Source organism: Rhamphochromis sp. 'chilingali' (genome assembly GCF_963969265.1).
Source record: "Rhamphochromis sp. 'chilingali' genome assembly, chromosome: 5".
NCBI lineage: Eukaryota > Metazoa > Chordata > Actinopteri > Cichliformes > Cichlidae > Rhamphochromis > Rhamphochromis sp. 'chilingali'.
In genome coordinates, this window is record NC_137932.1 from 14,801,311 (window position 1) to 14,829,189 (window position 27,879).

The 27,879-nt window shown below is 39.9% G+C and overlaps 1 protein-coding gene across 1 annotated transcript in view; it reads left to right on the forward strand.

Moving 5' to 3' along the window:
- kcnk3a (potassium channel, subfamily K, member 3a) overlaps positions 1–10,058 on the forward strand; it is a 46,480-nt gene extending 36,422 nt beyond the window's left edge. Inside the window, exon 2 of the mRNA XM_080882053.1 lies at positions 7,712–10,058. Within this exon, the coding sequence (XP_080738179.1) occupies positions 7,712–8,628 (917 nt within the window). The 3' untranslated portion in view covers positions 8,629–10,058. The remainder of the gene's footprint in view (positions 1–7,711) is intronic.
- Positions 10,059–27,879: the final 17,821 nt, after the last annotated feature.

A 27,879-nucleotide genomic window follows, 5' to 3' on the forward strand; every position in this document is an offset into this window, starting at 1 on the left:
TACAGTTATATAACCACACCTCATCTTTAAGAAGTAATTTTGGAAACCCTAGTAATCATTTTTCTTTTGGGAGGTGAAACAGAACCGAGATGACAGAAGACGATCTTAAAAGGGATCGTGTTGGCAGAATCTGACCGATCACAAACATGGGCGGGTCTGTTGGTAGCAGAGCAGCTAAATTTCACAAATGATTTTAAATTAGAGAAATATAATAGTAAAAAATATGAAAAAGTTAAACATACATACCGCTGCTGCAGCCAGATCAGCAGTTTTTATTATTTTACCTGCAGCCGCGCTAGAGTTTCATAACCTGAGAGTAATGAATAAATATAAAAGACAGAATTAAACTTTAGGCTTAAGGTAAATGCAAATTCAATACAAGGCTCAAAAGCACAAATCGCTGCTTTAGGATCATGTGTTTATACTTGTACAACACAACAAATTGTTGTAAAACTGTTTGGAACCAACAAGAAAAAAACAACAACAATAATAAAGTTGCTTCTAATAACTTATATTTATTACTGAACCTGTTCTGGGAAGCACAAAGACTTTTAGATGCCCTTGATGGGTCTTTCAGGATCAGTGATGCCATTTTCCAGAGACCTGATGGCTCAGTAGGCAGTGATTTCATACCTGCTGATTTCTAATCGAGAGGGTGACCGCATCTAGAGCAGATTAGGTCTGCAGCATAAGTTACTATGACAATATACCCTGGCAGGAAGTGAACTGCTGTTGTAATACTAAAAATTGGATAGACAGAAATCATGCATCGTAGCGCGGGCCTCTGTGTACTCACAGTCTGTGAATGACATCGTCTTTTACATGACAGACATTAATGTTTTATTTTGGTTTCTGACCTTTGTTTATTTATTGTTACATATTTTACTAAATAGTTGTTTTAAATTTTATTTAAGTAAGATTTTTCTAACTTTTTAGATAACAATCTTTTATGCCACACAGTAAATAGGATAATATGCTAATTTTGTCAAAATATTAGCTTAAAATCTGAAATAATTCTCATCACACTTATTAAATAGACCATTCAAATGCTGCACATGCCTCTAGAACACCTTAACATGCTACCCAGCAAACAGCATCGTTTCCTCACACTGAGAGCTTCTAATTTATTCAGTAATACAAAGAAAAGAAAACCAAACCCTCCACTCATTTCACCTTTGTCCCTCAGTCTTGTGTGAAACCATACACACACATACACAGAGAGAGACTGATGAGTGCACTACCAAGTTTGGTGCTGCCTGGGCTTCAGGATGCAGAGATGTTTAAGGACGTTATCAGTTGCCTACCCTAGAGAGTGTAGTGCTGCCACCAGCATCTAAGTTACAGACTCCATATCCTGAGATTTTGGATCTTTTTACATATATGGTCGCATATTGTGAATACACGTTACCTCTGTGGTGTATGCTGTGGATTAGTTGCATGCAGCCTATCCTTACAAATTACTGACAAAGAGCCCCTGATAAATGCAACACCTCTTTGAGAATCCCTTCCCATTAGGTGAGCTGATGAATAGGTTGTGCTCCTCGTCTTGCTGGCGAGAACAAATTGTACCTGGTAATCAATGAAAATTTAATTGAGTGACAGAGAACTGGAGCCCTGGGAGCTGCATTTATGCCATTCTTTGATGTATTTTCAAAGCCCGTTTTGCCCCTGCCTAATTAATCAGCGTAATGAAGACTTTAGATGCAGTTGGGAAAGCGGTTAATGTTTTGTTTAAGGAGCAGGAAGGAACTGTATACACTGAATTGTTATCTGTAAAGGCAAACTAGAGTCATAAATGAGATATGACAACCAGCACCAGTTTTGCATTTGCATTGCTACAGATGAGCAGTGTTGGAAGGTATCAAACATTTAATTTGGAAAATCTGATCGAGGGTTAATATGGCACAGCACTGAATAAAGCTGTGCTCCCATCTGCTAAAGTGAATACGGATTAAAAACTGTGAAATGAATTACAGGGTAAAAAAAAGCCCAAAAGTATTACAGGCCAGGATTGAAATCTTGAAATGAAACCTCCAAATTACAAAATGTTGGCAAGGCTATCACAGGGGAATATTTCTCTCTGCAGAATGATTTGTTTTGCAGCACTTAAATTAGCACTATCCTGTTGCTAGAGGCATTAGCTTAAGCGACTGGCTGTAAATCCTGATTCTGCAATCAGAGGCAGCATCGAGGAGGGTCTGAGTGTATGGTGCACCTGTGTTCTGCTGAAATTCATTAGCCTCCCATGCCAAATAAGTATTTAGAAAACTCTTATCTCCTTCCACAGTTATGCAATTTTCAGATTTTCTTTCACATGATAATTACAGGAATTGGGTTACGAGACAATCAGCCTCGGGATACGGCAAAAACCTTCAGTGCTGGTTTTCTATCATGCAACAATCCCAACACAAATTGAGAATCTGAGATAATTTTAGCGGGGGATTAGTGTCCCACCTCCCCCATGATCAATCCATCAAATATGCATAAACATTTGTGGCAATATCTTCATGACGACACTGCCAATTTGGTAAATGGCCTGTATTTGTATAGCGCTTTACTATCCCTAAGGACCCCAAAGCGCTTTACACATTCTGTCATCCACCCATTCACACACACATTCACACACTGGTGATGGCAAGCTACATTGTAGCCACAGCTGCCCTGGGGCGCACTGACAGAGGCGAATATGAAACTAGATCTTTTCTGGATTAATACTTCAGTTTCAGACAGTCAGGGGTTGTTCAAACAAAACCTCTTTATCTTCTATCTTCTACATCCTGTCTCATGATAACTTTGTCACTGTTTGGGGGCCTTTTCGAAGATGATTTTGTCATGTGCGACTCTTCACTCTCTCACATGGTGATAGGACTGCTGGCGTTGTTGCCTCCAGCTCCCGTGTGCGCCGGTGACGAGTGCCACTGTCACTCTGGTCATCCTCCTGTCTCGACAGGCCACATGCTCTTTGTGACAGCTCCAAACAGGCCTACAGCTCAACTTCTGTGCTCACCTGAGCATACACTGCCCTGCTTACTCCATGATGAATGATTAATCAGTGCATTTATTTATTTTTACTTACAGGTAAAAATCTTAAAAATCTTTCCCAATTTAAATTTGGCCATTCCTTTCACCGTCATCTCCCTAATGAGTTCTGCAGCATGTTCCAGTACTCCTATTTTTAGATCCCATCTTTTGGGAGTCCCAAATGTGACTGCTGCACGTGCATATTTGCGATATGTACGTCTATTATATATCTATTATAAAATAATTTCCCCCAGGGATCAATAAAGTATTCTGATTCTGATTCTGATTATTATGTCAAAACAACAACCCTTCAACTGAAATTATATTTTGAGGAAAAAGAAAGAAGTCACATGGAGCCAAATGTTGTGAGCTAGTTGGATGGTGAGAAACCTACCCTACTCAGAATGCAGAAGTCAAGGAAGAATTTTAAGTGTAGAATATTTAAAATAACAAAAACTAAAAGCACGCAATGCTAACTGCCAGTCTACAGTAATAACATGTCCACAGGCATCACCGTCTTAAACGAAATGCTCAAGAAGCCATCGTAACAATGACTTTCTTGTCACTTTCCGCACTATTATTGCCTTTAACTGGATTTCCCAGTCCATTTTGCCACTTCCTCCTTGTTCCATTGGGGCCCCACCCTGGTGAGTCTCTGTGATGTATCGATCCCACTGTGCCAACTGCTACGCTGGACTCCTTTTATATTGGGTGACTGAGCAGGTGTAGGTCATTCGTTGAATTATGGAGATGCAGGTTGGAAGTAGTACAATTTCTTTTAATAAAAGCATGCAAATAAAAGAATAAGATAACCTTTATTCGTTCCACATGTGGGAAATTTGTTGTGTCGCAGCAGAAAGTGGACAGTGCAAAGACACAGTAGCAAAAATTAAGAAAAACACTGGAATAGGATAAGATAATAAGAATAAACAGAACAGAATAAAATACAACATTGTCAGAAAAAGACAACTGCGCTTAGGTTTTACTGCACATGTGTGGATGTGTGTATACAAAATATAAATAATCAAAATCAATATTAACGAAACCCACAACATAACATCACAGACAAGATAAAATATTAAAGTTCCTTCCACACTATGACAACACTCCTGACTTTTTCAGTGTGCTGTGAGTGACCACATAGTGACACGATGGCACAAGGCACAGCTAAGGTCATTCACAGCATATGGATGATACAAAACGCACATTCACAGTCTCACCTACAGGGATGCATTTTACCCTGCACAACCCTATCAATGTAAAAACAACAAACACGCTCCTGGTCAAAGCTGTGACCTGATGGCGCCTTCGCCAGGCTTGGACATTCCAGACTTTTCCACTGAAGACTGATGGTTGGTTAGTTTGTTGAAATCACATATGCACATGTGCTATACTGCAGCACCTCAAAGAGGCTAGTGGCCACATTTAAATCAGGAATTATTATTTTTTTTTTGGGGAGAGCCACAAAACCCTGTGTGTCGCTAACACTTTAGAGAAAGAAACACACTCAGGGATTTCACCCCAACATCTTTTCTTGCACTGTGACTAATTATGTTAACTTTCAATGACTTCTTCTTCTTTTCTTCTCTACTAGCAGTGTGCGGGGCCTGAGGGGACAGTAATAAATAATTTCAAATGCAGAAGTAAGTTTGAGCTGCACCTTCTGAAATGAAAGTAATAATGAAAAATTTCCTTAGAAGGTTATGACTTTAATATATATGCATAAAAAGTAACACTGAGATGGAAGTTCGGAGGGATGGACTGACCATATGCATTTCTGATTAGCAGCATTTGTTGGAGAAAAAGCAAGTCAGTAGTCAGTTATAATAATGACAAATGCACATGACTGATTACAAAACTGTACAAACGTCTCATTTCATTACATTTTGATAGGAAGATGAGCCCGGGGATCGAACCGGCGACCTTCCGGTTACAGATACGCTTCCCAACCCCCTGAGCCACGGTCGCCCCTTTGTCAAAGTTATCCCATACTACTTCAATAATGTTGAGGTCTGTGCTTTGGGGAGGCCAATCCATGACTGATAGTGTTACGTTGTGTGTGTTTTTTGTCCAGGGCACTGGCAGTGTGTTTGGGTTCATTACCATTTGACAAATGAAGCCATTACCAATCAGATGTTTTCCACACAGTGCTGCATGGTGGATCAAAATCTGACAGTACTTTTCCGTGTTCATAATTTCAGAAATTTTCACATATGTCCAACACCACCAGCTGAAATGCAGCCAAAAATCCAAGACAAACTTCCACCGTATTTTAAAGATGGCTGTAGACCCTCACTGTTGTATCCTCCTTCATTGTTAACTAGAACTTTCACATTTCGTTTCATCACTACATAAGAAATGTTGCCACAGATTTTCAGTCCAGTTCTCTTGTATTTTGTCGGGTCTCTGCTGGACTTTTTCCTATTTATTCATAAGGTCCTAATTTTTAGATACTGTTCATCTGTTGTCAATAGTTTTTTGGGCCTCCCACTTTCACTGCCACGTCACTTTTCCAGTTTCCTCTGATTTCTAAGGACACATTGCACAGCAAGTGTGCCAAGTTTAGCTAGAAGCTCCCCAGCTCTTTGGGAATCACCCAAGGGGATTCCCAAAGAGCCGGGGAATCAGCTGGGTTATTGTTGTCATTTTTCATAGATTCAGCTAAAGCAATGGGAACAAATTGTGTTTTTACAGGTACAAAGATTGGGCTGAAAATGTAAAAAAAGAAAAAAAAGGAGCCAGTGTGCAAAGAAAAACTTTGAAAGACTTGACAGGAAAGCCTGGCTTCATGGAAGCAAAGTGTAAAGAAATTAAAGCTGACTCAAGACTTTTGAACAGTATATTGTAAGAACTGAATACAGCATGCAGGACGAGGTATAGCAGTAAGGTTGAAACATGTTAGTGAAAAGAAAGATTTAAATATCCTCAAAGGAATGGAGCGTGACTGGAACAGAGAGTTAACAACTTACGTTGTGTCCTTTAAATGGTTTATAAAACAGCAACCAGTTTGCTTAGTTAGCTCTGTAATCGCTTACAGAAAGCAAGAGAAAAATGGTTCTAATAGGTAACATTACAAACTTAGTTTTTAAAAGATTAACATTATAGACGGCTGAAATAGAGAGCTAAATGTACTGAATAAATAGCTGGCCAGATAACATGGATAAACAGCTAAAAGTGCTGATTAAATGTTTAAAATCGTTAATTCAAATTATTAAACTGTTTAAGCAGTTTGCTAGAAGTAATGGCTGAAAGCAAATAACAGTCACGGAGAACAGCTGGAAAAATTATTGCAGGCCTAATGGATAAACTGTTGAAAGACCTAAAAGTAAATTATTTAACCATCCCAACCAATAAGTGATGGAATAATAGTACGTGTGCTGCACCAGGAATGCTAATTTTATTCAAGTTTAAAAGCACTCCCGTGCAGATATTAAGCTCAACCTAAGGTCATCATTTGTCCTGAGACTCAGTCTCTTACTTAGAAAAGACTGCAGTCAGAGGTAATTTCTCTGTCTTTGGAAAATGTGATAAATGTCTTTGTGGGGATGAGATTAAAAATAGGCAAAGCCACAAAGAAGCAAGATGTCCTCGCACTCGGAGAACAGGTCAGGTTTTTCCTTCTACTGAGAGATCCATCAGTCGTAATGACTCTCATTTTGGCGGCACAACTGGGAAAGCTTTAAACATATTTGGCACCAGACAGACAGATGGTTCAAACGCACGGATCAGCACGGCAAAAGAACCAGAGCCAGAAGAATTAAATCAACCCAGGAGTAATTACATTCAACTATTGGTCAGCCCGTTCCACTTCCCCAGCCTGTTGTTATCGGGGACGTCATCTTTCCGTCCCGGCGCGCAACAGGTCCTCGTATTGGGAACATATTTCACGCTGTAATGATGTTGCTTGCGAGGGAGTCATATCCTGCTGGGCAATAATAATGAGAAGATGATGTTATGACACAAAAGGCTGACAATTAACCTGAAAATACATCCTGAAATTTGGGAGCTCCATGCTCTGTATCTTTACAAAATCTCTGAGTCAGGCCATAAAGTAGGAGGTAGTGTGTGCTTGCAGGTCATTTCAGTGAGTACACATCTCCCTGACAGTATGTTTTTACAGTAAGTGGTTTATCAGCTGCTCTCTGTTTTATGGGGGATAAATTACAGGAAAATTTTCTCCCACTTTTTGATATATTTTGTGCCATAGATACTTTTTTGGGGGGCTTTGACTGTTAACGGCCACAATGCTAACGAGTTTCTATACCATGTGGGGCAAAAAGTGGTGTTATAGAAACAAACAAAAAGACCGGTATGTTCACACTACCCTACGGTGTCCTGTTTATTTGATCTGGAAAATGTTGAGTCCTAATTAGGTGCAAATGTACTCATTAGTTGAAGCCACTCTGCGGACACCGATTGTCAATGAATTATTCAAGCTCTCTCTCTCTCCTGTACACGACATCAATACTCGGCTCTTCCCGCCACACCGCTGTGCATTCTCATCTCCAATTGCATACTGCCGCTGTGAAATGAAGGGTTTTTGAATTCATCAGAAGAGCTGCTCAGAGAATACAAATCATTCATATCTTTCCTGCCTCCAGCCTTCTCTTCTCAGACCCCTGTCCTCTGCACTGCAGATTTAATTAGTTCTGCCCCAGTAACCCTGCTTCTTTCTCCCTTCTTCCCTCAGGTTATGGCCATGCAGCCCCGAGCACAGATGGAGGGAAGATGTTCTGCATGCTTTACGCCCTCCTGGGCATCCCTCTCACCTTGGTCATGTTCCAGAGCGTGGGTGAGCGGATCAACACCTTTGTCAGGTACCTGCTCCACCGCCTGAAGAAGTGCCTTGGAATGAGGCGCACTGAGGTCTCCATGGTCAACATGGTGACCATCGGTTTCATATCCTGCATGAGCACGTTATGTGTGGGCGCAGTGGCATTCTCCCACTTTGAGGGGTGGAGTTTCTTTCACGCCTTCTACTACTGCTTCATCACGCTCACTACCATCGGCTTTGGGGACTATGTGGCGCTGCAAAATGAGCACGCTCTGCAGAAGAAGCCGCAGTACGTGGCCTTCAGCTTCATCTACATCTTGACAGGTCTGGCCGTGATTGGAGCGTTCCTCAACTTAGCAGTGCTGCGCTTCATGACCATGAACGCCGAGGACGAGAAGAGGGATGCTGAACAGAGGGCTCTACTGGCACATAACGGTCCGGCAGGCGGACACATCAACTGCTCCGTAGATCCGGCCTCTCCTTCTTCCACGCATTCTGGGTTTGTCGGCGGAGGGAGTGCGATCGGAGGAAGCGGAGCGGCAAGCCGGGGTCTGCGTAACGTTTACGCTGAGGTGCTTCATTTCCAGTCCATGTGCTCCTGTCTTTGGTACAAAAGTAGAGAGAAGCTGCAGTACTCCATACCTATGATCATCCCCCGCGACCTCTCCACTTCAGACACCTACATGGAGCAGGGAGAGGCTTTTTCCAATCCCCTTCACTCTAACGGCTGTGTATGCTGTCTGCAGCGCCACTCGGGCATCAGCTCAGTGTCCACGGGGTTGCACAGCATCAACACCTACAGAAGACTCAATAAACGCAGATGTTCCATCTAGAAACCCAGAGGACTTTGTGCATTTAGATGAAGTCCCACTTGAAGTGAGGGAGAGCCCTCCTACTGTGGTGCGAGATTAGTTGTGGACACCAAGGGAACTCTATTTGCATCCTGAAGAGATGTTGGACTCTAGACGTTTGCCTCTTTCTGGCACTGAAGAGGATGCATCCTTCAGACTCCAGCCATGTATTTAACTTCCATTAATTAAGCACAAACCATTTAGCGCTAACATTGTTACTGATGTTACAGAGAAATGACGCTAATGGTTGTTTTAGAAGCATTCGTTACACAACTATTGCTGTTAGAAGACAGGGGGAAAAAACCACGTGCATCTCTCTGCACCTCTGAATATCGAGTATCTTAATATTGAACTCAGTATTTTCTGTGCTCATGAGGCGGAACTTTGTTTGAATATGAAAAGGGACAAAATACACTGTGAGACACACTTAAGTAGGGTGTACTAACTGTATAAAATCCCTGCCAAGATATATTTTATTGAAACAAAAAACAACTTAAATCCACATTTTCCAAAATAAATCTTTGGTTGTAAGGAGTATGGTCACTTCAGTGAAATTAAAGCTTGTATATATTTGGACACTAGTAGGTGTTATTGAGGGAAAACCTATTTTTTCAGTGAACGTTTAAAAGATAATTGATCTCAGTGTCTCCTGTGTGTCTACAGTTCAAGTTTAAACCAAACTTTCTGCTCTGCTAACTACTTTATTTTCTCCATCCATGAGATTAAACCACCGTGTAGGTGCTTAAATGACTGAGAATGATTGAGCAGGTTTGCTGAAGAACATTTTGGGGATCAAACCTGCGACAGTGTCTTCAACCACTAAGGCCTCCCTGACAGCCCATTCAGACTTCACTGCAAAGCGCTGTGAATTTCTTTTGCAAAGTTTCTTCGTGTGCATCAAACTATCTTATGTACATGTTGCTTGTCATATGTTTTCATATAGAACAACTGTATTCCCATAGTCTAAATCAGAGCATGCAAGCTCACTTACGTGTAGTGGAAAGGCATTACTCAGTGCTGCACCTTAGAGGACTGTCGTACACGCTTTCATACACTGGAGAACCATTTTTTTAATGGAGTCACATTATGTTGGCGATACACCCCAATTAACTCCTCCCACTTTACTACACAGAAATGTTGAATTCAGTACCGATGGCTGAGAATATCAGGCGTCCACCTCACTTACTGATGGCCTCACAGTTTGCACCTCATGCACTTATGGAGTCTTTGCTCCAGCCCCGTCTAAACGCACTTGGCTCAGCTAGCTGAGGCCTTTATGCAGTGCTCACTTTTGCTTCAGTCCTCTCTGAAAGAGTTTTCTTACATAATCTTTAGCTTATCATATTTTAGTTTAGTAGTTTTACTTTACAGAGTGTCACATTTCATCCTTTTTTTGTACTGGAATGTTCTCATTAACTGCAATATGCCTGTTAACATTGTTCAGCATCTCTTTTGAACCGAGTGATGAACAGTCAGCTTTGTGTGTTACTATACATTAACATTATGTTTTTTCTTTAACTATAATAAAACATGATTTAATTAACATGGCTCTCATTTATTACTCTTGGACAGTGTCTTAAATTTGATCTTGATGCTTTTGGTGTATTATTTTAATTTTTAATCATGATATTGGTGTCGATCCAATACCAAGTAAATACAGATAGTAGTGTTGATACCAGTACTGATACCTTTAACCTATAAAGGCAGCTTATATATGGGAGAGCAGTGTCTCGTGATTTTTGAGATGAATCATCATCACTTGAAAATTCTGCTAACACATTTCAATTACCAATAAATCCACACAACAAAACATACTTTCCAGCTTTACATTTATTTTGAAAATACATGTAACGCAATTTTTTTGTGTACAGCAGTAGAGGTATATTTTTTCATTGTATGGACTACACAGTCGCATCATCTCCATTCACTCCAATGAACCTTTTTCTATTTTTTGTTGCAGTAATGGCGGATCATGGAGCCTCATAATAGTTCAAATCAATGCATTCTATTCAAGAGCTCTGGTTAAGTGTCCAGACAAATCCTCACATATTTTACTGTATGTATACATATTGATGTAATCACATATACAGTTGTATCTGGTATGGTAATATAATAAATCAATATAGTTATAGATTTATAATTATCAAAATTTGACAGTTTGTTGTTTGCTGTTAAATACTGCCGTGACAAACCCAATTCTGAACGCTCGCTGACACAAGTGACTTACTCAGTGGCTCTGGGTGTAGCACCATATACCATTCTGACACCAAATTCACCATGTAACTGCCAGTGGCATCATTCAACAACCAATCACAACCAATTGGGGAATATATATTTGGTCACACCAGTGTCTAGGTTTGCGTTACTTTGGCCGAATAAAATGTAGTAGTTGAATATATTTATGTTGAAAAATATACCTTCATGAAAGGAAACAGAAAACTACATGAAAAATCAAGAAAGAGCAAGTTAGCAACAATGCTTTTATTCTAAATGACACCCATAGGATGGAAATGCGCTTAGAAAGACGTAAAAAAAATTGTTTAGCAGTTAAACATAAATGTAAACAACGTGGGATTTTAAATATTTAAAAATATGTAAATATTTTATAAGTGAGGAAACACATTCAGCATATTATTTTACAATTAAAGGATGGCGGTCTGTGTAAACATAATCTTTGTTTGTTTACAGGAAATCTCCCGCGATAATGTTAAATAATTTACCAGTTCAGATGATTTGTCTAAATGAAAACATAACCAAACCCTTTCCACCCTCTGAAGACAGATGTTACGTGTTGCTTTTCTTTGCTTTTGTATCAAGTTTTATAAAGTTGCTTAGAAATGTGCCCCTAACAATGCCACATAGTGACTTTTTTTTTTTTAGTTTTAAACATGACAAGCTGTCTTTTATTTTGAAAAATTAAAGCACTTTACCCAAAAGATATTACCCAATTTTTCTGCAATAAAAAAAAATTCTACACCCGTCTGTGTGCATATGGTTAAATGTAACTCATAGCAAATGCTCAAATCATCCAGCATTAGAGCAACAAGAGACTCTGCTACACATACTCTGGTACAGCCTCCTGGGCAGCTACTGTATGCATGTTTTTCTACATTTATTCAGTATTCAGTGTGTTATAGATTGCAGGGGAAGTCAACACTCATTGTTCTTTGTACCTTCCAGGGATTTAATAATGAATGAGATGCCCTCAACAGTCACAGTGCAGATATTCATTGAGCTGAAAATTCCTAACAGCACAACAGCCGTTTTTTCTAAACCCAAAGAGAAAATATTTTACATATTAAAGTTGCTTCAGTGCAGAATGGCTTTAATAAAATATGTATTTAATGCATCATAAACAAAATGCATTAGCTTCAGGAAAAAAAAGGCCTTTAGTTCCTGTTTAAGTTAAAGAAATTATCTTTTTCTATCTTAATTTGTTTTCTAGTATTTTTGGTTGTCAAAGATTTTCCTACTTTTGTTTCTACTTTGTGTTTTATCTCAATTTTGGCTTTATGGGTATTCAGAAAATAAGAGTACATCCAGATTTTTTTAAACACCCTATGTAGACAAAGCCTCAAATTTTTAGACAAATCCATTATGTTTAATGAATAATAAATCTATGTGACCCATGTTGCAAAAACTCCCTGAATCTGTATTTGACTGCCACCAGTCCTTTCATCACGACTAACTTTTCAGCCGTGCAGGCTTCAGTGACATGTTACATAACCAAAGTTAGGATGGGGTGACTTGCAGTGTATTCATCCGTTTTGAAAATTATTATATAACTGTCACAGTCACACCTTCACAGCTGCAAACCGTAAACTCTTCCGCTCCACTTCCAAGGAGAAAGTGCACAGATGATCAGCCGAGATCTTCTTGTTGTTCGTTACTTTCCATCCTTTAACCCTGCAAGTACTGACCTGCAGCACTGCACTCAGCACCACTCTGCAGTTCAGCAGTTTCTCTATACCTTGTCTTTATGTTCACATCACAGCATAAAAACACAATCAAGAAGCTGCAGCTAATTTAGAGATGTAGAGGTTTTCTTTTCCTTGTTACATTCTTTTAAGATAATCTAAAGGGTATATAAAGGGGTTAACGTTTACTAAGCTGCTTTTAGGTCTCAATTTCTGGGTTCTTCCCTTCCCTCCACCTTCCATGTCACTGGTTGTGGTTCAAGTCCTGCAGGCAATGGATGCCTTCCAGGGCCTACATACATTGGCTCTCCATCCAGTATTATGTTACTGTCCTCACCCATAGACCACTTTGAGAATGCAACATTCTTTAAGACATAAGTAATACATTCAGATTATAGATACAGTGGGGCAAAAAAGTATTTAGTCAGCCACTGTAAATAAAGCAAGTTCCCCCACCTAAAATGATGACAGAGGTCAGTAATTTGCACCAGAGGTACACTTCAACTGTGAGAGACAGAATGTGAAAAAAAAATCCATGAATCCACATGGTAGGATTTGTAAAGAATTTATTCGTAAATCAGGGTGGAAAATAAGTATTTGGTCAATAACAAAAATACAACTCAATACTTTGTAACATAACCTTTGTTGGCAATAACAGAGGTCAAACGTTTACTATAGGTCTTTACCAGGTTTGCACACACAGTAGCTGGTATTTTGGCCCATTCCTCCATGCAGATCTTCTCGAGAGCAGTGATGTTTTGGGGCTGTCGCCGAGCAACACGGACTTTCAACTCCCGCCACAGATTTTCTATGGGGTTGAGGTCTGGAGACTGGCTAGGCCACTGTGGAGCAGGGAAATTATTTTACTGCTATTGTTAAATAATTGTCATCATTACCATTGCATTAATAATATAATCTGGAGTTTATATTGCATTCAGGGGTTGAACAGTGTGTGTCTTTCAGAAAGGCTAAAAGTAACAGGACAGGAAACAGGCTTGGAGAGTTTTGCAGAAGTGGAAGTTATTTTGAGCAGCAGGCTAAGACGAGGCTTTAACAATGTAACAGATAGCTTTAAGAAGGCCTTAAGCAGTTATGACTATTTTATACACAATGCATATCTGTGCTTATTTGAGTTGATGTTCAGGTTCATTAATGGTCTTAAGCTTCATCTAGTGAGAGTGTCTAGATGATCCATGCTGAGGGAAAACTAGAACATAGAAGGAATTGCAGTACATGCTTACACAACAGTTCATTTTAATATCTTTTATATGTTCATATTCTTGTATTAAGCTTTTAGTAGGGGTTCTTGATTAAAACATTTATTTAGTAGAAGACATACACATAGTCTCAGTGAGCCTCTGGTCTGGTGAAAGGTCAGAAGTGCAACAGGTAAATTGAGAAAGAGCATGTGAGGTCGTGACACACACACATGAGTTAAATTTATTTAGAGGAGAGATTAGTCATGTCTGGTTGTAACTGCAAAAGTGTCTCGGTAAAAGAGGAACCGTCCTTGTTGTCTCGGCAAGAAAGAGGAACAATTCACTTTAAGACAAGAACGGAAAGTACCAGCCATGAAAATAGAAGATGATTTTCTGGGTGAAAAGTCATTTTGGTGTTGATCTGATCTATGTATAAAATGTATCTGTGACGCATGAAGGGGCGTCAGTAAATCAAACCCTGATGCTATAAAATATCTGTTCATGCTTTGATTAAGTCGAGGACTACTGGCTGTCTGCGTACAGAGTTGTCTTCCCACGCGTGTATTCATTAAAATCATTGTTTGACCAAGAGCTTCTGGACCAAGGGTGGTTTGTACTCTCCTTCCTCAATTTTGAACCTTAACATTTGGGGGCTCGTCCGGTGGTTGAGGAGGGAGGATTGGAGGTGTAGACGGTGATGTATGGTCCGTTGTGGTCAGACAGGCAGGCGTGACCCGGCAACCAAACTGAGGGGACAGGCGCCTTTAAAAAGAGGTAGGCACAGGCCTGTTGATTTTATCCGAAGTGTGCTGAATTGGATGATAAAATTAAATGTCTATTCAGTAAAAGTTGCCGGTAAATGTCTGCTTTGATTTTGATGAGAATCTCATGACAGTACTGAGGATTTAAAAGCAGTTGGACTGCTGGTAATGATTGAATGCGGTTGGACCGCTAAAAGGATTTAATACGGTTGGACCGTGGTAAGCAGTTGGACTGCTCAATGATTTTAGTATGTTAGGGAATTTGGTTATTTTTTGGTTATAAGGTTGGACCTGCTTCAGTCTTACACTTTGTTGGGTGTTTTACTGTTGTTCCAAAGTATTATAAATTATCTTAGAACGGAACCGTGGGGGTTCTAGGAAGCGCAGAGCCCGGAGGTTACGCTCCCTCCTTGTCATGGACGCGCGACATTGACCTCTCGGCGAAGAGGGTTAGTTCAGTGTGGCTTAACTGTGGGGTACAGGGCATCCTGGAATAAGCTAGTGGTTGGACCACTCTACCGTTTGGAACGGTACCTGCGCTTTTTTGGTCAGCAGAAGTTGGACTTCGGGCGTGTAACTTTAACTTAACACTTTGGGGTAAGCCTTGGCTGTGAAATGCCAAAAATAGAGCTTCAGGCAAAGTTTGGGTTGGTTGACGCTTTTAAATTGTGTTAGGGACTTTAGAGATGAGGCCAGAAACTGTTGGACAGATACTGGTTAATTGGTCGCAAAAAACTCAGGGAGTTCACCCGCTGGGCGGTTATTTTAAATTTGTCGAAATTGTGTAGGCGCTAAAGCTGACAGATCTGACAGTGGTTGTAAATATAAGATGTCTTTGTAATATAAAATAAGAGATCTCTGTGTGAAAGGAGTCTGAGGCAATGCTGGAGCTATTTTTAGACGGAGTGTGTGTGAGTGTGAAAATGCAAATTAGTAAGCAGTGAACTGTTTAAGCCACAGTTGGTTTTACAAATACTGCTGCAAACATTGTTGAGTGTGTGTTTAAGATGCCATTTATGTTTATTAGAGGACTATAAATAAAGTTTTGAGTTGCCGTAGTGGATGTATAGTAATTGACTGAGTTTGGATGCAGATATATAAATATATTGAGTGCACTGTATATACTTAAGACTAACACATTACTTTCAGTAGTAACTTTTCTCCAGCAATAGTTGCTGGTGTGGTTTATTTTTTCAAATTCTTGTGTGTGCGGTGAGAATTAATGGAGGTTTCAATTTTTCGTTTGTTTTTTTTGTTTTTGACTTGCTCTTTTTGATTATGACAAGCATGTCTAAAATACTATAAGGAAAGTGTGTTTTGAGTTATATTCCTCAACTCTGGTCACACTTTAAGTGTGTGAATGCGGTGACTAGAAGGTTTTGAATGATGAATAAAGGTGTGAGAGGTATTTCTTTGGTGATGTAAAGTAGGATGTTTTAAAGTTTGAAAGTGTTTTAATTTAAGAGATGCATGAGTGATGTTATAAGAGTTTAAGTTTATTTAAAAGGTGTGTGTGAGAGGATTATGAAATCATTGTGTGAATGATGCTACATTTTAGATCAAAAGTTAGTAGAATTACAGAGGGTTTGTAGATTGTAAATACAAAATAAGTTTGATTAGCCTGCAGAAACAGAAAAGCAGCTTGAGCTGCTCTGAGAAGCTGTGTGTGTGTGACAGGAAGTTACATGCGCATAAAAGGAAGTGACTGTGACGAGTGAGCACCCAGAGAGAGAAACAGATGAGTTCAACTTTAGGCAGACAAAGCGAATGGAGGTTTTGAGAAAAGAAATGAAAAGGATATTAATTGTATGTTTTAGTGTGTCAACACAGATTACAGATAAATAAAGGTGGACTTCTCTCAACCTGGAATTTTGAGTACGGCGCCAAAACCACTAGAGTAGCATAATTGGGAGAAAACAGGCCAGATTTTGGCTTAAAATTTTACAGCTTGACCTCGCACTTGTCCCCATCCTGAGAAGAAGCTCAAAGGACAGTTAATCTCCTGATGAAGACCAACAGAACATCGTGGACTTGAGAAGAATTAATAGCAGGCAAAAGACAGTGCAACTGAAACCACACTGACGACACCAGCAGCAGCATGTAAGGAACCACGAGGTGGAAACATGTACTGTAAATTACAGGCGGGGCAGTTGAACAGTGGGATAATGAACGGTGGTAAAGCACTGGACACTGATTGTCAGATTTGCCATGCTTGGAGTAATCTTGAAAGAGATGACTGAGAGGATCAACAGAAAAGAAGAAACCACGTGATGAAACATGCACGGTGGACAGCAGGCTGGTAAGAACAGTGTGACATGACTGTTTAAAGGCACTGAATGTGGTATTTTGCCAGGCTGGGACTTGATCCAAAAGGAAAATACTGAAGAGAAACAGAGAAGAAACAGACTGTGTTTGCTGGAATTCAAGACAACAAAAGGACACTGAGAGAAGAGGACAGTGACCAGTGAGAGGCGAAGCCGGACGAGTTCGACTGTGAGAATACAGGGTGTAATTAGGATTGAAATGAAAGCCTGAACTCATGATGGTTTAGAGATGTCCACCGTCACAAACAAAGAGGTAAACAAGAATAGAAAACATACATAGACAAAGTGTTACATGTGAAATTATTTCTGGAAAGAATCAGAAGTGAGATAATTTTGAATTAAGAAATCAGGGAAAAGATGCATGAATTAAACCTGATTATAACATATAGAGGCAATGAAGAAAGCAGCTTACACTCACTGAACGTTAACAAAATACATAGGAAAAGCAATGAAGACCTGCTTACATGTATATACATGACATAAGTTGGGATTTCTGACCAGAGAGAGGGAAACGGGTAGTTTAAGTACTTATGATAATAATGAAAATGTCTCAGTTGTGTTTCTTTAGGGGCGAAAGAGACCTGGATCAATTCTCCCCATGCAGCGGTCGGAAGAAACCTGTAGGTTAACTTGACTGGACATGCCAAGGCAAGTTTCTGGTTGAATTGTTCACAGCGCCATGTCTCCATAAACCTGACAAGTGGGCCCTAACTTCTGGCTGAGGAGCAGGAATGCTGTTAATAAGGTGGGAACTTAAAATTTGGGTTAGCAAATTTGGGAAAGACAACTGACGGCTTGAGTGGAGAATTGTGCAGGAGTCTGACACACTGCAAAAGCAACATATGCAAATTCACATACACAAACAGAAAATGCATTAACCTTATAAAGACAAGACAAGCTCATGGAGTTTAATGCATAGACACTGATTAAACCTGGCTAAGAACACAAACATATGCAATGAAGAACAGCTTGCTATTTTGTATGAATGATACAATGGTGTGAATGTTTAATAAAATGCATTTGAGTTTGTAATTGAGGAATAGAAGAAGCCATATGACAAAGGGAGTGAGTTATGTAAACAAAAAGTGATTAAAGTAGTTTTAAAAGAGTGACTTAGGAGTGCTCTCTCGTACTGAGTGATCAAAACCAGTGATCACTGTAGAAAGAAATAAAATAATTTAATAAGGTGGTAATGTTTAAACATATGTTTCTGTTGTTACAGCAACTCATTGAGAGATGACTCAGTATGCAAATTAGTTGGAGTGAGTGGTGACGAAGGAACTTCCTGTGTGTGTGTGACTGAGGAAGTGACTTTCAGGAGAGGAAGCACGGCAGACAAGAGGAGTGCAGATTTGGGTGGGAAATAATTTATAGTTTAGTGATATGTTGTTGTAAGGGGGTTTTATGCTGAATGTAAGTATGTTACAGAGCATAAGGGGGTGATTTTTGTGTGCAAATTGTGTGGTTTTAATGAGACTTTCGGTGTATTGAGGAGATGAAATTATGTGGTGGCAAAACTTTTGTGTGTTTAAGGTTCGGGTTGTTGTTGTTTTTGTTTTTAATAGAGGGAGTTTTAGGAAACATGGACATGTCTAAAAATTGGGCCCATTATTTTGTAACAGTGCACTTAAAGAAAACCTGCCAGGTGATTTTGTTTTGTTTTTATGAGCTAACAATCAGCTCTATTTTTTTTTCATTTCTGTTTTAAGGAGGCCTGCAACGGTGAATAACGGCGCTGAAAATTCTCGGGAGGAGCAAATATAAGGGGGCTTTCCAGATTACAATTGGCTGAGGAGAAAGCTACCTGGGGACTATTCAGGTCGTAAGTAAGTCCCTGTAAAAAGGATTTTATGCGAGTCAATCCAGTCCAAAAGCATAAAGAAATATTTTCCTATGGAAAATAAAAAATGACTGAGCTCATTTTGCTGAGGGTGGAGAATCTGGCGCGGGACGCTCCACTATTAGCAAATATATGGTGTGACTGCATGTGAATGTGTGACTGGATGAAGGTGTGGATGAATACATGTGGACAGACAAATTTGCTTTTACCAGAGAAAATTTCTGTTTTGTTTTGTTGACTGGGGTTAGATTATGGGATTATAGTATATTGTTGGGAGAATGCCACATGTTAAAGGGGAAACATTTTGATGTAACTCAGTTACCATTAATTGTAGAAACACATGACTGATAACTGTTCTGTTTTAAGTTTATTTGTAAGATATAGATTGGAACATGAGTGGGCAATACTGAGCATTTTTAAGTTTTATATAGTATCTTGACACATGAAATGTATCAAGATAAAGGGGGGTTTAGGGTGTATTAATTTAATTGTTTAATAATTTAGGATCATTTTAGGACTTTTGGGGTTTTTGATCATTTGGATATGGTAAAACTGAAACTGTTATTTTTAAGTTAAGGTTAAAGGATTAAAGTGAACTTGTCACGGTTTGCGGGGCAAGCCGTGTGGAGTTGTAGAAAAGGACCCAAAAGGCGGCAGCTCTGGTGCAGGTGAATATTTATTTACAACGGTGGGCACAAAACAGCACTGGTGGAAAAACAAGAAACCGGAAACCTAAACTGGGTAAGCTAATAACACAAACCAGAAACGAGGATGCAGGGAGGTCCGGGGAAATACACAAGAGACGCAGGGAGACCGAGGGGAAACAACACAGACGAACCAGCAACTACCATAACAGAAGACACAACTTAAATACACCCAGAGAGCACGGGGAGAACACAGACATAACAGGCTGGGGGAAACATGGAATAAACACAAAGAGAGACGAGAGCTCATAAATACACAGAGGGGCACAAGGGGGTAAGAGTCACAAAGGGAAAAAACACTTAGGGAACACCACAACAGGACACCTCAGAAAACCTGGCCTAAATAAGGAGCGAAAATACAAGGAACCAAGAATACTGGGCCAACATGGCCCAGGACCATGACAGAACTGAATCCTGTTTAGAAGATACAATGCCGGTTTTTCAAAGCTGTGAATAATTCTTAGAGGGAAAATTAGTGAGGGTTGAAGGAGTAGAACAGGTTTGATTTCTTTTTGATTTCTAGAAGTAGTGGTTATAATGTAGGCTTACACATACAGATATTACATAGGAGGTATTTTTAGGATAAAGGGGAGAGCTTATAAATAGAAATGATTTTTATACATATTGCATTTTTTGATATGAGTTATTGAAGTTATTGAAGGATTGCACGCGTTTACAGACACAGAGTTAAGAAACACACATGACAGTATTGATTCCAGGCAAAAGGCCTCAAATTCATTTAGCTTTTAACTGAACTTAAAGAAGGACCAAAGAGGAAGGAAAGCATATATTTTGGTTAAGTCTGATAAATTAGAATTAGAAGGTATTGTTACATTAAAGGGAGCAAATGAAATAAAAAGGCTATACCAAAAACAGGTGATAACATAGGAAATGTGAGGTTAAAATGAAGTTAACACATAGGAGTTGTTTCAAGGCAGCATTTAGCTATGATGAAATGTATACAGGAGTAATTACTTATATGCTTAAACTTAATTGATTAAAGTGGTTGTTTTCTTTTGGATCTTTTAGAGTAGAGGAACTTGCAGCAGCGACAATTTGTGCACAGGATGTTGATGATCAGATAAGGGAAAAATAGAGCGAGCAACCGGACGTGAAAGCAGGGCTTAAAGAGTTTTAAAGTGATGAGGAACGTTGAAGAATATACATAAATACAAGTCAATAAGTTAAGAGCATAATTAGGATCATGCTTTTGATTAAAGAGTCCCAGATAGGATAAGTTAGGGAGAGGCAGGAAAAGGTGTTTTGTTTCCTTTGCAGAAGATCGATCTCGGCGACCACAGGAGGGGCGAGGATCCTGGAGATCTCGAGGCCTGCTGAACCACCAGAGAGGGACCGAGAAAACCAAAGCTTACACATGGAGTGTTCTCGAATGGGAGCTGGTTGAGCCAGAGGACGGCTAGAGAGGGTCTGAGCGAGGACACAATGTATTGCGACCTCTGGTGTTCCAGAGGTCGAGAGAGGGAGTGTGGAGCAGGGAAATTATTTTACTGCTATTGTTAAATAATTGTCATCATTACCATTGCATTAATAATATAATCTGGAGTTTATATTGCATTCAGGGGTTGAACAGTGTGTGTCTTTCAGAAAGGCTAAAAGTAACAGGACAGGAAACAGGCTTGGAGAGTTTTGCAGAAGTGGAAGTTATTTTGAGCAGCAGGCTAAGACGAGGCTTTAACAATGTAACAGATAGCTTTAAGAAGGCCTTAAGCAGTTATGACTATTTTATACACAATGCATATCTGTGCTTATTTGAGTTGATGTTCAGGTTCATTAATGGTCTTAAGCTTCATCTAGTGAGAGTGTCTAGATGATCCATGCTGAGGGAAAACTAGAACATAGAAGGAATTGCAGTACATGCTTACACAACAGTTCATTTTAATATCTTTTATATGTTCATATTCTTGTATTAAGCTTTTAGTAGGGGTTCTTGATTAAAACATTTATTTAGTAGAAAACATACACATAGTCTCAGTGAGCCTCTGGTCTGGTGAAAGGTCAGAAGTGCAACAGGTGAATTGAGAAAGAGCATGTGAGGTCGTGACACACACACATGAGTTAAATTTATTTAGAGGAGAGATTAGTCATGTCTGGTTGTAACTGCAAAAGTGTCTCGGTAAAAGAGGAACCGTCCTTGTTGTCTCGGCAAGAAAGAGGAACAATTCACTTTAAGACAAGAACGGAAAGTACCAGCCATGAAAATAGAAGATGATTTTCTGGGTGAAAAGTCATTTTGGTGTTGATCTGATCTATGTATAAAATGTATCTGTGACGCATGAAGGGGCGTCAGTAAATCAAACCCTGATGCTATAAAATATCTGTTCATGCTTTGATTAAGTCGAGGACTACTGGCTGTCTGCGTACAGAGTTGTCTTCCCACGCGTGTATTCATTAAAATCATTGTTTGACCAAGAGCTTCTGGACCAAGGGTGGTTTGTACTCTCCTTCCTCAATTTTGAACCTTAACACCACTCCAGGACTTTCAAATGCTTCTTACGGAGCCACTCCTTTGTTGCCCGGGCGGTGTGTTTTGGATCACTGTCATGTTGGAAGACCCAGCCTCGTTTCATCTTCAAAGTTCTCACTGATGGAAGGAGGTTTTGGCTCAAAATCTCACGATACATGGCCCCATTCATTCTGTCCTTAACACGGATCAGTCGTCCTGTCCCCTTGGCAGAAAAACAGCCCCATAGCATGATGTTTCCACCCCCATGCTTCACAGTAGGTATGGTGTTCTTGGGATGCAACTCAGTATTCTTCTTCCTCCAAACACGACGAGTTGAGTTTATACCAAAAAGTTCTACTTTGGTTTCATCTGACCACATGACATTCTCCCAATCCTCTGCTGTATCATCCATGTGCTCTCTGGCAAACTTCAGACGGGCCTGGACATGCACTGGCTTCAGCAGCGGAACACGTCTGGCACTGCGGGATTTGATTCCCTGCCGTTGTAGTGTGTTACTGATGGTGACCTTTGTTACTTTGGTCCCAGCTCTCTGCAGGTCATTCACCAGGTCCCCCCGTGTGGTTCTGGGATCTTTGCTCACCATTCTCATGATCATTTTGACCCCACGGGATGAGATCTTGCGTGGAGCCCCAGATCGAGGGAGATTATCAGTGGTCTTGTATGTCTTCCATTTTCTGATGATTGCTCCCACAGTTGATTTTTTCACACCAAGCTGCTTGCCTATTGTAGATTCACTCTTCCCAGTCTGGTGCAGGTCTACAATACTTTTCCTGGTGTCCTTCGAAAGCTCTTTGGTCTTGGCCATGGCGGAGTTTGGAGTCTGAATGTTTGAGGCTGTGGACAGGTGTCTTTTATACAGATGATGAGTTCAAACAGGTGCCATTCATACAGGTAACGAGTGGGGGACAGAAAAGCTTCTTACAGAAGACGTTACAGATCTGTGAGAGCCAGAGATTTTCCTTGTTTGAGGTGACCAAATACTTATTTTCCACCCTGATTTACGAATAAATTCTTTACAAATCCTACCATGTGGATTCATGGATTTTTTTTTCACATTCTGTCTCTCACAGTTGGAGTGTACCTCTGGTGCAAATTACTGACCTCTGTCATCATTTTAAGTGGGGGAACTTGCACAATCGGTGGCTGACTAAATACTTTTTTGCCCCACTGTACATTATGTAATTTTAAAAAAAGCTTGCAAAAAGAAACAATTTAAATAATAGTTAATCCCGAGAATGTGTTAATGGTTATCTTTCTTTTGGCTTCTCCCTTGAGGGGTCGCCACAGCAGATCATCTTCCTCTATCTCACCCTATTATTAGCATCCTCCTCTGTTACACCAACCCTCTGCATGCCCTCCTTCACTAGACCCATGGAAGTCCCGTTTCCTCCTGGCTGGCACCTCCATATTTACTATCCTTTGCCCATTACATCCACCATTCCTCCTCTCCGCATGTTCAAACCATCTCATCCTTGCCTACTTAAGTTTGTCTCCAAACTGCGTCATTGTGGACCCTTTTAAATTTGGGCAGATAACTGAATTTATGCCACGCTGACTCATACAACTCTTGGGGAAACGTGGATGTGGAAAGCATGAATTGGGAATAAAGTGAGAGCTTTTTCAACACCTTTTTTTGTGTATGTGTTTTCATTGTGTATTTGAGGCTCTTCATGAGATCATGGAACCATACTTGCTGGTCCTAGGTGTTCTCCACGCTTTGGGTGTAATTTATTTGTTTATCCAAGTGTTACGTCTCCTTGAGGGCAGGAGGTGATAACACAACAACTCTGGAAACCCGGTACAGGTGTTATAAAAAGTTTAATAGCAGTGCTCTCACAAAATAAGTAACCCAAATTCAAACAACAAATGTGGGGGAGAAAGGGACACCAAAAAGACAAAAACAAAACTTAGCTGAGGTATTATCCTACAAAAACAAAAACAGGGGGGAAAGACCCTAAACCTCAACTCAAAACCAGCTCAAAATTACATGGGTGGCACCAACCTACTTACCTAGTGTTTCTAACAAAAAGACTCTACGTGAGTAAGTGTATGGGGTCCCCAAACCTAGTCCACTTTACTCCCACCACAACTATCAAACAAAAGAAATACAGCCGAGGCACTTTACACATGTGCCAAACAATTCGAAGGAGGGAAGAGAGCCACGCCCAGCCACAGGTGAGTCTCCTTATCAAGGTGTGCCCTCCTGGTTTGTCCAATCAGGGTCTCCCTCATCTAATTAGTTGGAGATCCCCAAATTGACATCAGCCTGCAGTCTGCGTACCTAAGGGAATGGCAAACAAAAGGAGAGGAAAAGAAAACATGCAGCCTGCAGACACGTAACACCAAGCAAACAAAAAATATACATAATAAGGATTTAGATGGTTTTTTTTTTTAATTACACCAATGATGTCTAGGTCTCAAAAACTCATGTAGGAGATATGATAGACTTGGCACAAACTGTGTTCTCTTAATAGGTTTGCAGGGATTTAATTACAATTGAGTTGACTAGCTGTACCAGAAACTGTACTGTACAGCCACTAAACTTTAACTGTGTTGTTTATTATAGACTGTACTTTCCGTCCATCATGTTTTATGGCTCAGCCCCACCAAGATAAGGTGGTTGCCAAGTGATTGCATTTAACTTTTTTGCTTTTAGCACCAATTACAAATAGTTGTGGTGACCAGCTGGTCACTCGGAGTCTGGGTGTGCAACAACCTTATCTTCTGTGAATTCAGCACAGATAATCACTGTATTATTACAAACTGATTGGGCATATTCATCAACTTGACTGATAGTGGACTGAGTCCACCTTATTGGAGTTTTATCGCTGTTTGACACACCAAAGTAGGTTTGAAGATGGCAGATAACTCAAAGGGATTGCAGCCCTGGTCCTCGTGTTTGAATCAAATATTTCAAGGGTAACAAGATCACAATTTCACTGCACACAGTTGCATTAATTTTATTTGTGTTGTTGGTCTCCAACCACTGTTTCCTGCTGTGACTGTAGCATTAATAATGAGCTCAGCTGGCCTTTCATAATTGCTTCATTTATTTCTCACAGTGCTGTGGTTGGGTCCATCATTGCTTCTTGAAGAATAAACAAGCAAAAATGTGCTACTGACGAGACAGTTTCTTAGCCTATCGTTTTCCATTTCCTCGTGTTTATCGTCCTCTATCATTCTTTATTGGCAACTGCTGCCTGACTGATTCATCTGAGAGAAGTCCAGCCCTCTTTATTTTTCCCCGAAAGTAATCATTTGTATTAATGATAAGATCCTATTACATATACAATTTGGAACGATGTGTCCTCCTTTTCGATTGAACTGTAAAATTTTCTTTTTCCCCCACACTGCTTCATAGGAATGTTTCTGGTTTGAAATCATTGTTAAAAAAGAAAGTCTAGCATAGGTTTACAAAATCTGCATGTAATGTTTGTGGTAATTTCCAAATTAACAAAAGAAATACTGACATTATGTCATTATGTTTTTGCTATGTATTTAATCATTGATGCATTTAACTAATTTATTTCTGCACTATTTGGTGAAATGGACCAACGCAATTCGGAGACAAATTTATGAACAAAACCCAATGAGTATTTTTGGGACTGTGGACACAATCAAAGAAAACTACAGAATATGACAGGAAGCGTCCACAGAGTTATGAGCTTTTCGAGGACACAAATACCATCTGACAGGCTGCAGTTCTTCATGGTTGGACGGCCAAGCTTCACAAAAAGAGCACAAGAAGACTTCAATCTGAGGTGATGCTAACATCAAGCCATTACTTACTTTCCATTACTTACGTTCATACTTTTGTGTTACATGAACATAACAAAAGGACGTATCCTTCTCACCTCAGATAACATTAACATTGTTAGAAATGAGCAGCATGTTAAGACAATACAGGTGGACTAAATATGTTACAGTGTAATTAGACAGTAGGTACAGAACAGTAATGGCCTTCTCTGCAAGGCTGCTCTACGCTGCACTCAAGAATATAATCGGCATGCTGTGAAATCCAGGCGCTGATTTTTGAAAGGAGCTGTCAGCAGAGAAAAAAACCATCAAACTGAAGCCATTTCTCAAAACATCTGAAGGCATTTGTACCTGAAAATTGGTCACTTTTTATATATTTTGTTGTCCAGCATTTATAAAAACGCTATTCCACATTATCACCTCCTTCCTTGTTCTCCTGCATTTGCTGTCACTATTGTCTCCTGAGATTGGCAACTTGTAGAATAAACTAAAATTATTCCAAAGAATAGCATCTGGATGAGTCCTTTTCAGGCATGGCAGAGCATATTCAAAGAAATAAATAAAAATGAAGAGGGCGTACGTTCACCACTAAATGTCTAGCATTCAGTTCCTCTCACATCTCAGTCGCATTGCATTGCACGAGGCCAACTCATTTTCACAGGAAGCTGAAAATACAGCCGTCTGCCAGGACCCTTATCTCACAAGTGGAAAATGCCATTAATGTCCTACTCCGCTCCCTGCTGTTAATCACATAGAGAGGAAATGTCTTCTTATGTGCAGAAAACCATCTCCTTTGACAAAAGCAGTAAGCTGTTGTGCATTACTGAATGACATGTCAACATTACAAATTACAGACACTTTCCTGTCCTTTTTAAATTTCTTGTCAGCCAGCGTGTGGTATTTAATGTTTTAAACACTTACAACTTTGGTGTCAGCTACCAAACAAGTTGACGGCTATATAGTACATGCATGGCATATGTTCAAGAGGACAGTGGGTGGTTAAAAGGATTTCAAGCTGAACCTGTTGGTGATAGTTTTTGTGCTCAAGCTGTTTATTTATTTAACAGTTGTTCATTTAATGGTCTAATTAGTATGTTGACGTGACATTTGACTTTTGATTGCCTCTTCTTTAAGAGGATGCAACCAGCTGCAAGGTGGCTTAGCTCAGTTTGGCATAAAAAACTGTCAGCAAAAGGAGAAACAGCCTGCCTGGCTCTGTGCACAGGCAACAACATCTGTCAAACCAACACCAAACTCACTCACTGACTGTGTTGAAGCCTTCCATAAACCAAAGGACAAAAAAGGATTTGTAGCATGTTAGCTTAGGTGAGGTGGGTTTTAACTGAATTCCTAGTTCCTTAATGGTTAAACAAACAAGTTATAACTACAGACAGCATTGGAGATTTATTGTGTGATGTCATGCCACATTGCTTGAGAGTTATCCACCATATTGGAAGTGGTAAAAACAACAGCTGCTTGCAAGGGATTCCCCAACTGACTAGTTGCTGGAGACTTCTGGTTCTTGCTTGGTGTAAAGATGGTGGTACACCACAAAGCTATCTTACAAAACAAAACAAATCTTGCTTTTACTCACTTTTCTGGAACACGCTACATTTGACATGCGAGTTCCTGGAACGCAGCATTATTCACTTGGGTTTAGATTGTCACCATGACTGTTAGATGCCCACAAATGATTGACAAGTTGATGTCATGTGGTTAATTGTCACATGGCTGCAAAAGGTCTGTAAATGACGAACGTATCTACTGTGACGTTACCAGTTGGCTTCTGAAGTCCAATTTGGAAGCCTCAAGATGGGCCAAGAGTACATCCCATAGAAATCCATAATCCTCTCTGAAATAAGGACAAAAAACACATAAACTGGACTTAACATTTTAATAAAGTTGATCTGCCCTTAAACTCATCAGGAATGTGTTAGCCAACCGGGGGCCATTGAACAAAAGTTTAAAGGGGAGTCCACATAGGAAGCAGTTTGCTCGTCAGCATTGCTTTATTGCTGATGGTTGGATCCAGGCTCTGCCTGTTTAAGTAATGTATTTGCTACCCTGTCATTTGTCAGTCAGCAGTATCCTTTGCTCTCACTAGTAGTCACTTGTCTCAAAGTTGTGAAGGTTTACTTTTGAGTCGCCCACACTTATTCCACCTGTTAATTCTTGATGTCTTTGAATGTCATTGACTTTCTGTGGTCTTCAATTGATATAATAAGTGAACTGAATGAAAAATTCTGC